This window comes from Salvia splendens, chromosome 2 (genome assembly GCF_004379255.2).
Source record: "Salvia splendens isolate huo1 chromosome 2, SspV2, whole genome shotgun sequence".
In the NCBI taxonomy this organism is placed as follows: domain Eukaryota; kingdom Viridiplantae; phylum Streptophyta; class Magnoliopsida; order Lamiales; family Lamiaceae; genus Salvia; species Salvia splendens.
The window spans coordinates 39,985,868-40,000,540 of NC_056033.1; the positions used below are offsets into that span (position 1 = coordinate 39,985,868).

The 14,673-nt window shown below is 33.7% G+C and overlaps 1 protein-coding gene across 1 annotated transcript; it reads right to left on the reverse strand.

Moving 5' to 3' along the window:
* Positions 1-933: 933 nt before the first annotated feature.
* On the reverse strand, positions 934-3,838 carry LOC121766256 (AP2-like ethylene-responsive transcription factor CRL5). The gene is made up of 8 exons (XM_042162542.1): positions 3,224-3,838; positions 2,951-3,033; positions 2,805-2,813; positions 2,640-2,728; positions 2,474-2,547; positions 2,340-2,390; positions 2,182-2,258; positions 934-1,859 (listed from the first exon to the last, which is right to left on the reverse strand). The coding sequence occupies exons 1-8, from the start codon at positions 3,718-3,720 to the stop codon at positions 1,216-1,218; spliced, it is 1,524 nt and encodes a 507-aa protein (XP_042018476.1). The 5' UTR covers positions 3,721-3,838; the 3' UTR covers positions 934-1,215.
* Between the last annotated feature and the right edge of the window lie 10,835 nt (positions 3,839-14,673).

A 14,673-nucleotide genomic window follows, 5' to 3' on the forward strand; every position in this document is an offset into this window, starting at 1 on the left:
GTTTGATTTTATTAGAGTCACAAGAATGTTGCCAAAATTCTAATCCAATTACACTTTCGAAAAAAATAGTGATGGTTTGAATTTTTTTCCCCACATTCTATAGGCTTGATAATAACTCTTAGGGTCTGTTTGTTTTCCTAATTTTGATAAAATTTACGACACACGATCTTAACTTATCATACTAGCAAGTTAAACAAATCAAGTAGACCCTAATATTTACCAAAAATATCACCAAACAGCTTCCAACATGACATTATCACAACTCGAAGTTGGAATACTTGTGTTACATCAATTAGGTATGACTATCTAATAGTATGGTCTTTAGCATTACTTTGCTATTTTTAATGAAAATGGGGGCTAAAATCTTTTAGGTACAAGTTCACATCACCCCACCAATCATGGAAACTCAATGCTCACACACACATATTGCAATTATTGCAGCAATCTTGAAAACCTCAAACCCCTTTTAAACTACACCTCATTCAAGAAACATGAAACACACACATGTTTATGTGTGTGGATATGCACTATATGGATGTAAGAAGAGGTAAAATAAAGCCCATATTAGGCCACAAATGTGCTTTTCAAGTGCAACATAGCAGCAAGTGGAGGGGTGGTGGAAAAGCCTAATTACAACATTTACTGCATCTTAAATCCAAAAGCATGCAAATTAAAATCACTTCTTAAAAAGAATCTTCTTTTTTTTTTGAATTAAAGGAGGGAATGTCTGTAAACTTTGGGGAAAGCTCAAAGAAAAAGGTGCTGCATGGCTATGATCATGCAATGCATTTAGAAAACCATTGATAGCTTTGGTCAAAGAGAGAAAAAACCCTTTTACATTATTGGCCTCATTTACTCTCTTTTCTTATTAGGGAATTAATGTGAAACATGCTATATATATAAATAAAGCACCTTTAATAATACAAAGGAAGATTTAATCATGAGAGAGCCCAATCAAGATTCCCTCCATTTTGCAAAATCTTTATCCCAATAGGTAGTAAAAGCATTTTTGAGTTGGAAAAAGCTCCTAACACATAGTTGCAAATAGATACAAATGGATCCCACCCTTGTCCCCCTTTCATGATTTCCAATGTCTACCACCATTACACAAAAAAAAAGCTTATAGCCAACATATCCATTTTTTTCTCCATTTTCTTAGGGTATTGTTTTTTTCCCACTTCATGAAAAGGCATGTTACGACGCCCGAAGTAGCCTTCAGGCGTCGTTCCATGAGGCAAAGGCTGGCAACTGGGCCGTGGTGAGCAGCACCGGCTTTAGCTGAGCGGTCGGGATCCACGCACCCATGTTGCTAGAGGGGCGCACGAACCTATCGGGGCTAGCCTCCCTTGAGCTACTCAAGCTAATTACCAAGGACGACGCGTTCGAGAAGTGGGGCGCCATGGTGGTGGTGGTCGACTCGTGCACCGCCCTCTGGCTCGTGTCGAGACCAATCAAATCGTGCAGGCTGGTGGAGAACGTAGGGCTTTGATAGCTCCCCAGATTCAACGTCTTCACTTCAAGTGTGCCAACGTCAACACTCCCTTGATTCCCCTGCCCCTGCCCCTGCCCCGGGGCATCGTTGTAGGGCACCATCTTCCATTCACACGCGTTGGAAACATGCTCGACCCGAGCAGCAACAGCAAGGGGCGCCTCGCCTCCGTGGCACTCCTCAACGGACGCAACCTCAGCGGAAGGCCTCCCGTCCTTGGTCCTCCGGGCCACCTCCCCAGTGGGCAGAGTGTTGCTGGCCATGATCTTCTCCACGTCGTACCGGGAAATGTCGAAGTTGGTGACAGCGTTCACTCCCCGGAACTTGATTGCCGCGATGTCGTAAGCCTCGGCCGCCTCCTCCTGCGTGCCTGCAAATAGCACCACACCAACAATTCAAATTTTACTACAAAAAGCAAGTAATCAAGAATGTGTCACATTTCAAAAGACCTTTTTCCATTTCTCTCTCTTTATCATCTTGTCTATCAATCCAAGCCTTGACAAAAGTGGAGTCCCACTAAAAATACAGTCAAAGTTGCTGTGTGAATTCAGCCTTACCAAAAGCAATCACAACTCACTACTCAAAAGGAAGAGCAGCAAAGAAAGACATATGCAACAAATTTCCACACAAACAAATTTGTAAAAATCACATTATTTCAATAATGATTGAGATGATCAAACACAAACACTTACTGAATGTTCCAAGGTAGAGATCCTTGTTTCCAGCAACACGACCGATCCTCGCCTGCCATCTACCATGCTGGTGATGCCTGAAAACAACAAGCAAACCCTAATTTAATCATTTTTGCAACTCAAAGCTATAAAATAAGTTCATCATCACTCAAATCTACCTTGTTACACCTCTGTATATCGAAGCCCCCCTAGAAAAACCACTGCTTTTCCTGAAAATGGAAAGGTTGCTGTGAGATTTCAGAGAAAACAATGTTTTTCAATATGTATGATTATGATAAGAAACACTATTCACCTTCTCAAGTGGGCGACATATTCTTGTCGGCTCATGTTCTTCATATCCTCGAGTTCTTGATGGTAGTTTTCGAGCTGCAGATGACAAACACATACATAAAAAATCAAAACTTTACCTCTTGAAATAGATAAAATGTGCTTTATAAAAATGGGTAAATTTAGTTTACCCCAAAATTGATGTGGGTAGAAGGGCCCCAATATTTAAGAGCAGCAAGATCATATGCTCTGGCAGCTTTGTCTTCCATATCATAACCACCTGCATTTTTTTAATCTTTTAACAATGGTAACTAATTCTTGACCTTGCTTATGTAGTGAGTGAGTTAAATTCTTACCAAGGTAGACTGAGCAGCAACAGAAAAATCCCAACATACAAGAAAGATTCATAACACAATGTCAGATAATGGACATGAATATTAACCCCAGAGTTGAAAAATAAAATAAAATTGAAGACTTAAAAGGTTTTTATTTTAGGACTAACCTTGTCTTCCTTTTCTGGTCTGCCCCTCCTTCTTGCAACTGTTATCCCACAAATGAGCTTCATACCTACCCGTCCAACGATGTCTGTGGGGAACAACACATATTAATCAATTAAAACCCATAAAAAAAGATCATTTTTTTAACATAAAAAAAAATGAAAAATGGAACGGACAAAACAAGAAAATGATGAGTCCTGACCAAATCTTGAACACAACAGTGAGAAAGAAAAATCCACGAAAGCAATGATGATGTTTGTTTGCAAAGAAAAAGAAACCTTGTGACGCCTCTATACTGAGAAGTTCTCTGGCCAAATGTGTCAATGGACTTGCGATGAACAGTCTGCTTCTGCAGCTTGTCCGGCCCTCTCTTCTTGCTTCCCATGGCTGTAGATTCGGTGATGCAGCTGGACTGCGAGCCAGGGCTCATCGACAAGCTGAGTGATTGGATTTCATTGGACCTAATGGCGTTGTCCTCCCATTCCTGTTGTGGGATTTGGTGGGGTTGGTAGAAGGTGTAGTTGGAGAAGTAGTGGTTTTGGTGGGGGTAAAAATCGGCGGCGCCTAGTTTAGGGTGCGGGTGTGATCTGGAGAGGGCCTCCATGAGGCAGAGGGAGCCGTCGGATTTGAGGGGCATCACGGAGAGGGGGGCGTCGTCGATGAGGTAGAAGTTGGCGGCGGGGGGGGAGTGGGAGTTGGGCTCGATTTTCATGTGGGGAGAGAGGGAGAATCCGAGCCAGTTGTTGATGTCGCCGTCGTCGTTCATGTCTTTCATTTTTTGTTCACGCACTGGTTTTGCTGGGTTTTACGTTTACTGGTTCACGATCATTGGGGAGAAAATGGAGTAATCATTTTACGTTTATCTCTTTCTACACAAACAAGCTTAATCTTCTCTTGTGATATACTTTGACGGAGAAATAATCACAAACAAGAAATCTCGTGTATCCACTTCTAGGAATGCACAACCCGAACCGGACCGGCGATTCGGAACCGCCGGTTCACAAACCGGAACCGGCGCGGCGATTCCGAACCGGAAGACGGTTCAGCGGTTCTTGTGGGCCGGTTCAGGTTCTAGAATTTCAGAAACCGAAACCGGAGTTTCGTTCAAATAACATTTAAAAATATATATATTTATTATTTATAAAAATTAATTTTTATATATAAAAATCAATTTTCACAAATAAATAAATACTATAATTTCATAATATTCCATATTTATTTGTTGGGCCTATGATTCTAAGAACCATTCTTTGTTGTTTCTTTTTTATAGAGACATCCTTGAATATTTTGTGTTTCACTTTCAATGTGGGACAAAATATGTTGAATTATTTTCTCTTATAACTGCATGTTTAGATCATTCATTCATCTTTTTCTAATGTGGGATACAAAACTTTTCTTTTGTTTTCTACCTTTCATTATTTTTTACTATATTTTACTATATTTTACTATTCACTAACTTTATCTTTATTTTTGTTATGATTCATTTTCTAAGACAAATTTATAGATAATAATAGAATCAAATAGAATAGTTCAATTAAATTTGAATGTTGCATGTTGCTCATAATTTCTATATTTATAGAATGTGGATGTGTTCAAATAATAATAATAATTGGATTTAAATGTGCTCACTTTTAAGAATTCTTGGTTGTTTCTCTTTTATAGAGACATCCTTGAATTTTTTTTGTTTCACTTTCAATGTGAGACAAAATATGTTGAAGTATTAACTACATGTTTAGATCATTCATTCATCTTTTTCCAATGTGGGATACAAAACTTTCTTTTATTTTCTACTTTTCTTTATTTTTTTACTACATTTTATTATTCACTAACTTTATCTTTGTTTTTGTTATGATTCTTTTTCTAAGACAAATTTATAGATAATAATAGCATCAACTAGAATAGTTTAATTAAATTAGAATGTTGCATGTTGCTAATAATTTGTATATTTATAGATTGTGGACGTGTTCAAATAATTTGATTTAAATGTAAGTATGTTGCTAATTTTTCTCAATATATTGATTAAAATGTGAAAAAAACAACAATTACTATAATTGGTATAATAATGATAAAAATAGATAACTAAAGAATGATTTGTTTAGTGGTATAATATAGTTTATATATTTATATATTAGTAGTAGACTAACAGTATGATTTTGTATAATAGTTGTTATTCTAATAGATGTAGTATAATTTATATAAATAAAATTATTATTTGTGAATATATTCTTGATAGATAAGAATAAACAATTATTGAGTAATATGATTTGTATATAGATAAATAATTATTCATATTTTAGTTATCACTAGATTAATACAATTTGTATAATAATTATTCTCTTAATGTGTATAATGGTATTTATTAGTTAACATACACATAAACTTATACACAAACAAATCGATAATGATAAAGAATTAAAGAATAATACTTTATGTAATTATATTTGTTGTTAAGTTAAAACAATAGAAGATAGTCAAGATATAAACTAATATAAACAAAGACGATGGAGATGTATCATGTAGTTATAAATAAGGAGTTTTATCCCACATGAAAGAAAGAGCAAAACATCCAAGAACATTTAGCTATAAAAGAGAATCATCCAATACACTCTCTTTCAATCCAAAGGCTCAAGTCCAACATTAAGTGTAAATTGTAACTTATAAGTTGTGACTTGTAGTCTCGTTGAAATAAACACTAAAATGAGAAAAAAAAACTGAACCGCCGAAGCAGTGGTTTCAGCCAAAAACTGGCGGTTTTGAACCGCCCCATGAACTGCCGGTTTTTTGAAGCGGGACCACCGGAACCCTTGGCGGACCAGTTCAGGTTCATAAAAATGTTGAACCGTGAACCGTCGGTTCTGAACCGGAACCGACAGCTTTTGAATCGTCTGCATGTCTATCCGCTTCAAAGAAAACAAATATATATATACTCATAAAAAATTTAAGATTTGATCAACTCTCCCTAACTTGTTCAGCCCAATAACAGTCACGCCACAACAAAAAAAATCCGTCTGTCCAATCAGCACAGCCACAAAAACTTGTTCAGCCCAATAACAGTCACGCCACAATCACAAATCACATTATTTTATCAATTGTCAGTATATTTTAATAGGACTAGAACAAAATTAATTTGACAAAAATAATTAGAGGTTGGAATGGAATGAAAAAATGAATGGGAAAGAGGTGTTTATAGATAAAAATTAAAGAAGTAAGAAAAATTAAAAAAATAGGGAAAATGACCGCCGCAGAACCGTCGTCCCGTCCGCTGCACGCCACACGGCTCTGCCGGGTACTCGGCTCCGCTCCGACCGCCACGGCTCCCCAAGCCTTGCTATAGCCGCCGCGGCTCGTCCATTGTAGACACTCTAAAAGATGGTTAAACTGTGATCTCAATCTCATACTCCCATACTTTTTAAAATTAGCAAAACACATTAGGAAAGATGAAATTTTCTCAATTACCACATTATTCCATTTTCCGGCAAATTACGTACGTGTTAATTGATTGACAATTTAAAACACTCTAACAAAAACGATATCGGGCAAAACAACATCATTTAATTAAGTTTGAGAAGATGTTCTTATGTTCACGTATTTTAAAACAAATGTTGCAAGGATGAGACGAATTAAAAATTGATCGTCTTTCATGATTTATTTGACATTTTTTTCTAAACAAAATCCATATTAAATATGCTAATAAAGTCATAACTAATCTATCCTCTCTTTTAGTTTTTGCTTTGTACTTTATTATCTTCATTTAATTTTTAAACATTAATTTTTTAAATTATGCCGTAAGTACTACATAATTAAGGATTACTATAATTTATCTATTTCAGCAAATGTTAGTATTTATTTTTTAAAATTTGTTATTAGAATGTGTTTGTTTGGTTATGGACTTATGCATAGTATAATGATTAAAACATTCGGAATTTGGCAACTAATAATAACATTTTAATTCATACTGTATATACCAAGTGCTTTCTATAAGTAGAGTGTCGGTATATAAATGTACACTGATTTTATTCGTATGCCCACCACCTTGCATGCCACCATTTGAGTTGGGATAAATTCGGTACCAAAGTCGAAAATTAATGCGTTAAGTAATTTTTTTGTTTTTTATCAAATCATTTTTAAGAAAAATAAATTTATTTATAAAACTTATGGACAGGGGTGTAGGATAAAATAAATGCAGAGTATTGGGAATTAGCTAGATCTGAAAACTAGGGGTAAGGTCTGAAAATAGAATTGCTAGGGTCTGAAAATAGAATTATACAGAAAGAGCTGTTCAATGAAATTCCTTGCGATATATAGACAATAATTAAATACTCATAAACATCATATAATTGTTTCTAAGATCTCAACATTTGCTAGCTGTAAAATACTATTAGTACTACTAAGTTTATAAAAAGTCTATACTACTACTGCTAGTTTGAAAAGAGTACATTATTTCTTCTTTCATGATCACTTTAGATCATGCAAGATCCACAACTTAGATCTATTTTTAATTAATATTTTAAAAATAAAAATTATTTTCGTTACAGTACTTACATAGTAAGAGAGAGAAAGGGGGAGAATTTTAGTGAGAAATAGTAGATAGATTTGATGGGTATGGGGCTGTAGATGTGGGCATCAAGTCATTTCATGCAGACAGCTTTAAATGTACCATCTTCAACAATGGTGGTAAGATCTGTTGTTAGAGCGTCCACTATGGAGTACTTTGTAGTATTGTTTTGCATAATGAAGATATGTTTTAACAATTTAACTGCAAAGACAATAAACGTCGTTTATATACAACTAGGTCGACCTAACTGATCGCGGTATGGTATCAATCAATTAAATATTAAACCAAGAAATAAAATTATTTTACGTAAGAAAACGGGAGTGGTTCGTATATATATTAGTCAACATGACAAAAGGAAAAAGTGGGTGTCTCAAATATTCCCGAAATGATGATCATAGGGCCCTCTAAAATCACAATGCTTTTGGCATTATACATTTAATTATATTATTACTATATAGTTTCTAATCTTGTGGATATGGTTATTAAAAATTTAACACAATTATTAATTTTTGTAGGAGTAATATTTGTTTGTATTATGTAGTTTATTGCTTACTAAAACATCGTGATGTAAAAATATTAATAATACATATTCCCGTAAAACTTGATTAAAACTTGATTTTTTAATCCCTAAAAACACCAATAATTCGACACTCACAAGACTTAAACGTTGTTACTAGTAAAAATATAAAATCCCAAAAATAATTATGATGCGTTGGAGGATTTTTTGCATGGACAAGTACATGAAAAAGAGTTTTAAGGAGACATATATTCAAACGTAAATGATTTGGTTTGGATGTTGAATAAAAAAAATAATTTTTTTAGGAGGGAAAATGCGAAGTGGCAACCGTAGTAGTACTAAAGAAAAATGGCCTCTTTTTGATTATATGACAATAATGACTGAATCCACCAATATACAAACACCCAAAAAGAAAAAGATATTCCATTATTTACAAAACCAAATTATGAGCATATGCCCCAGCCCAAAAGCAGCTGATCAAAACAACTTTTTTCATCACACTTTCACTATAATTTTCCACTATAATACTAGTGGTTTCATTTCAAAGAATTTTGGTAGAGTTAGATTGCCATCAGGATAAATACGTGTCTGGATATTTTGATCAGATGATGTAACACCTTGTTTTCCTATGATAGATGTCTTAGCTCGAAGTATTGTTATTTCTTCCATGAGTATTAGTATTTTTAAAATGCATATTGATTGTAGACTAGTGATAGATGAGCGCCGCACCATAATCTGGCTATTTTTTAAAATTGTTATGTTGAGTCGGGTTAATATACTATCCAATCATTTTTTATAGATAAATAAATAAAGGTTTAAAAAACATGTCACATGCACTGATGCACATATGACCCAACCATTTGAGTAGTAATGAGATTTTAATTTGTGAAATTGAGAAACAAAATCGCTAATTATGTCAACTTGTTTACTCATTAATTGTCCAAACATTACACCATTTTCGAAGTGACAAAAGCAGAGACTAAAATTGTGGAAACAATAATAGAAGAAAAAAGATAGGAATATACCAAGAGGTAAAATTAAAAAGATAGGTGCAGCAGAGCAGACTGTATTTTTATGAGGGTAGTTGTATCCGTACACACAAACCAGATATACATACACAAAACACGAGAGAGAGAGTATATTTAGATGAGTGATGCTAAATGGCCATAATGTGGCCGGCCATAAAGAGTTAATTTAGTCCATTTACATGTATAAAAACATTAGAATTACCGATATAAACTTATATGTGTGTGAATGGACTTGTGAGTTGATACTTATCTTACGTAAAACACATTAATATCACGAATTACTGTATACGTTGAGCAACCATCAAGAAATGACAGTAGTAATAAGTTGAGCAAAAACTACGAAAGAGCAACACTAACATGTTGAACAACATATAATGAAGATGATATAAAAGTAAAATCAAGTAGTATTAAACCAAAAATTTGAAAAAAAAATCAAATTTTTTATTATTTAATTAATTTATGGCAGGCCATAATTTGGCCGCATAGCATTATTCTATTTAGACAGGGGGTGATCCCCTGCTGTGATTCCATCACCGCAGGCCTTGCTGTCACTCAAATTCCAATTGTTTATTAAAAAAAACTTTTTTTTAAATATTATATTTATTAATAAAATATTGTATAGATGGAATCACAGCAGACGATCCAATCCCATTTAGATAGTTATAGAAATAGAATAAAAAATGAATGGAATATGGCAGTAGTTGGAAATAGGGATGAAATTGTGGAGAGAGTCCAAAACCAAATCTATGGAGATCATAGCAAGTCTATAGTACAACTCACAATTTCAATTCCCACCCTCAACTATATACATACTACTATATTATATTTCTCCAAAATTATAAGTGTAAGTGAACACAAAAACCAACAAACAGATTAACATGTATCAAAACCGCAAAAGCAAGCAAGACCAAGTGATAAAGAAGACCAAATTATATTTGTAACAAAAATATCTCCCTGCAATTGAAAATGGGATGATCAACGATCTTACTTGCTACAAGTTGAAGGGCATGCAAAGAAATTCAACAAGTTGAGGGGGCAAAATGGAAATTTACAAAATACAAGTATTAAAATACCTTAACACTATCTGAGAATGACAAGAGTCTGCAACCTTCAATTCCCCACCAAATAGTACACTCTTATATGTCTCACAGATCTTACTACCTTTCTGTTTCATTATTTATTATTCTATTGCATTTTTATAGCTTTGTTCCTCAAGAATTCAAATAACCGGCTCCAAATACAGAAAATATTTTGCATCAGTAATAGTAATAGTAATAGTAATAGTTTGTCAGGTCATTAAATATGGTTCATGCATGTCTCACTGCTAAAATATTGAATGATACCTTGTTGTAATATCACATATTTTTGGAGATATTGTTGCTTAACTTTATTCTCTAGTCTCACCCTCTCAAAATTATATTCTCTCTGTCCACTATTAATTAACTAGTCTTGATAGTTGATAACTAAACAATACAAATTTTAATACATAAAAAATAATAATATATAATTAAAGTATAAAAAAATATTATTGGAATATTACTAATGAAATTAGTCTCACTTCATCCATAGAAAATTGTTATCACAACGCAGTATATAAAATCATTATCGAAACATAAGTATTACGTACTAATGTATTTATATATATTATTATAAATCAGGAAGCAATATTTTTCTGATAATTTTATTTTACCAAATGATAAAAAAGATGAATGAAAAATTAACTTGTAGTAGTACTACTTCATTAATTTAAGAAAACGAAATAAATTCAGTCCTCTGTTTAGCTAGCAATGTTGTGTCACAATCTAAGAGCATCAGCAATGCAAAATGTCACTGAAAATTCAATATAAACTGTATTTTTGATACGTCACGTGATAAAATTACTCCGTGTACTATTTCTATTTCACATCACCTCCAACTCTTGAAAAAAATCATACTACTACAAAGAGAAAACAAGTCCACCTAATATAGGCGATTGTTTTTCAGAGTCCACTATTTCCTCGACAACAAAATTTAAATTTCAAACGAAGATAGGAGTGTTGATTTTCAAATTCTTCATCATTTATTAACCAACCACTAAAAGTTGCATTGTTGCTATTAGCAAATCAGACATTATTTCTTAATCATAACAATACCACCAGCTTTCCAATTTTGAATCTTCCCAATTGTAGTAAAAACTAAAAAAAGATTATTGTATGTAGCAAATTTAAATTAAAGAGGTAAAAACCTTTGACTTTGTGAGCATAGCTTAGGCATGTAGAGTTTAGATAGGGAGAAGATGATGGGATTAAACAATCAGAATAGAATAGGATGATCAGTCAACCCAACACAATGGATATGTTAGAAAAGAAATTACTGACAAAATTAGGTATGATAATATCAATCAATGGAAGAGTGATTGGCTCTCTCTCCTCTAATAATCAATTAATTGGAATGTGAAAGGAAGGCGTCGTATCTATATGTATTTGTTGAGGGCTACTTGACAAAATCTCTGAATAATTACACAATCTGTGCCCTAACTGGCTCTATTCAGCAGACCTACTGCCCTTCGTCGTTACACAATTTCACTAAAGCCGGTAGGAGGCGGAAGGCCAAATTGTCCTGCCATAAAGGTAATTCCGTTCCACCAGGCTTGGTACTGGACGGGCATAGAGCGGGAAGTGTCCGCCATTGCGGCGGTCATGTACATGGCCATAAGGGAGCCGCCACCGTCGACGAACCGGAACCACCCAATGTGTTGTACATGTTCGCCCAGTCGCCGAACGCGTTGAGATCCCACCCGTCGGAGCCGCCACCGCCGGAGTTTCCGTCGCCAGACATTTTGCGATGAGATGTTAGATGAAAATTGGAGAGGAAATGGAGATGATTTGGGGAGAGAAGATGTGTAGTTGTGTGTGAAATGAGGATGAATTAGGAGTATTTATAGAGTAAAAAAATAAAAACGGCTAATTAAACGGTAATATTATCGTTTACAATTTTTATTTTATTTTTTTAAAAATTCAAATTTTAAAAAAAATAATTTATTGCGTCAGCGTGACGATGTCCACTCGCGGGCCGGCGAGTGGGCGTCACGCATGGCACCTGGGCGAGCCACGTCGCCTCGGCGTGTGGCGAGACGGCTCGTCACTCATCACGCCGTGACGGGACGGGATCGGGACAGGCTGGGGACGAGACAGGGTGGCACGACTCCGTAATGGAACGCGGGATACCCGCATAACGCGTTGCGGGTGCCCTAATACTCTATACTATTCCTTCCATTTTAACTAAATTGAATTGAACCCAAAATCGTTTTCATGATCCAATTAAGCTATAGTCATTTACTTTTTGATAAAAATATAAAATATTCAATCACTTTTATTTTATTTTCATCCCCTATACTTTAGCAGTATCTTTTTATCTTTTCTACTTTATTCCTTTCTCCTACTTTTCAATCTAATTTCTTAATTTTCGTGTTCAAAAGTTTTGACTAAACTTAGTTAGGACGGAGAGAATAGCTTTTTAATAAAATGTGAGTGAAATGAAGTTATATTATGAATGTAAAGCCTTTACACCCTCTATTCCTCACAGTTGAGTCATTTTCCTATTTTGGGACGTTCTATGGTAGTTGGGTCATTTACTCTTTTAGCAAAAAGTAACTAATCTCTCGCTCTTACTTTATTCCATCTACTATTCACTCTCTTCTACTTTATTTATTATTTATTTAATACACTATATATCTTTTTCTTAATCTCTATGCCGAAAAGAAATGACTCTACTACATTGAACTAGAGAGAGTAGCATTTATGGAAAAAATGAACCTGGAGTACTACTAAGGACAGACTAAAATGGAAAACGAGCTCTTAATGTGATACTAAGGAATATAATTCAACAAATGAAACATTTAATTTAATATAATAGTACGATATTATTTTGCTGCTAACACATGATATGATTATGATTGACGTTTGATAATATCACACAAATAAATTATCAAGCTAATTTTGCTTGCAAAATCTTGATTGATTGTAAATCAAAAGAGATCATCATCTTGGATACAAAATCAGAATTTGAGAAAAGTTACATGCAAAATATCCTTTTAAAAAGTAATTAATTTATTTAAATAATTTAATTTTATTAAAATAATTATTTCAAATAAAAATGGGATAAATATATACATATATACTAATGCATGGATGTGATCAATTGCAAACTAATTAGTAATCCAAAATTAAGACCAATTTTTAACCATTAGATTAGGAGATCTAGTAGTTGATATAATGCCAAGGGGATTATATTTTAAATTTAAATAATTGTTAAATAAAATTAAAGGGTATTAATGTCAATCCTCTCTTACTAAAATTATTCTAAAACTTTAAATTTACGTAATTCTCTCGATTTAAATTATTTTTTCGCAAAAAATATACTCCATCCGTCCTCAAAGAGTATGAACTTTGAGTTCGTCACAGGTTTTAATGCATTATTGGTAAAGTAAGAGAGATGTAGGTAGAAAAGGTTTTTAAGTATTGTTAGTGGAAAATGAGTCACATCTCATTAGAGATAAGAAACTTCGAAAATTGAAATGTTCATACACTTTGTGGACGGACGAAAAAAGGAAATAGTGCATACTCTTCAGGGACAGATGAAGTATCAAATTAAAGGTAATTTTATAAGGATTCTAACGAGATCTCAATTGCATATGTTCCGACGACGTTCGGATGATGAAATTTGATGATTTTTTTTTTCAGTTTTCGTATATGTTGATAGACAGATTTTTTATCATCAACTACATCAAAAAATCTCAATATAATGCATATAAAATCTCAATGTAATGCATCTAAAAGCTCAATAAAATTGTGTTGATATTTTCGTGTACTTTGGTGAAATACTCATGTCATTGTGTTGATATTTGTAATACACTATGTTGATATAAAAAAACACGAAAAATTATGATATGATAACAGAATGACGATCTTACACTTTTGTTGATATTTTGTCCACTATTTATTTAAATTCGTAAGATTTAATTTAATCCACTCATTTTAAAATCTAAGAGTGAAGATTTGGTCTTTATTTTAAATTATGAGGCCGAGGACTCTACAAATGCATTCGCATATACGTTGGATTTTTTATAATTATAGTGAAAATTTAATCGGAGAACTTTTAAAATTAAATATTTGTGGTAGAAGCCAAAGGCATGGGTGACTTGGCTGTCAGTGTGTAATAAATAACACTGTTCGTGTGATGCTATTACAAAATTTAGATGTGCCTTTCTCTTCAATGCATATCTCTGATTTCCAAAGGACATGTTTTTCTATGTGAATCACAAACCTCATTAAATTGAGATGCATTTGTATTATCGAACACACGTTTAATACTACTCCACGTTGCAAGGGCATCCACAACCCCGGCCCGGATTCAGGCCCCAAGTTCCCTCTACGTCATTATTCTCCTAAATTTCAGTCCCAAACCACAACTCATCTAATTCTGCAGGCCCCAACTATTAAATTGCACTATTCACGACTCCAATCTATTTTACTTGTAAAAATTGAAAACATCGAGCAATTATAACACGACAAATTCACTTTTAATTCAAAAATAATAAATTATAAACTAGAAATTAAAAAATTGATCAAAATAAGAATATCAAAATGA

What these genes read in the sequence shown, in the direction of transcription:
- LOC121766256 (XM_042162542.1), bottom strand. Translation starts at nt 3,720, where the DNA reads ATGAAAGACATGAACGACGACGGCGACATCAACAACTGGCTCGGATTC. An exon ending in TATGTCGCCCACTTGAGAAG is followed by an intron (nt 2,391 to 2,473) that starts GTGAATAGTGTT and finishes TTCCATTTTCAG; the next exon opens with GAAAAGCAGTGGTTTTTCTA. An exon ending in TCTCTACCTTGGAACATTCA is followed by an intron (nt 1,860 to 2,181) that starts GTAAGTGTTTGT and finishes TGCTATTTGCAG; the next exon opens with GCACGCAGGAGGAGGCGGCC.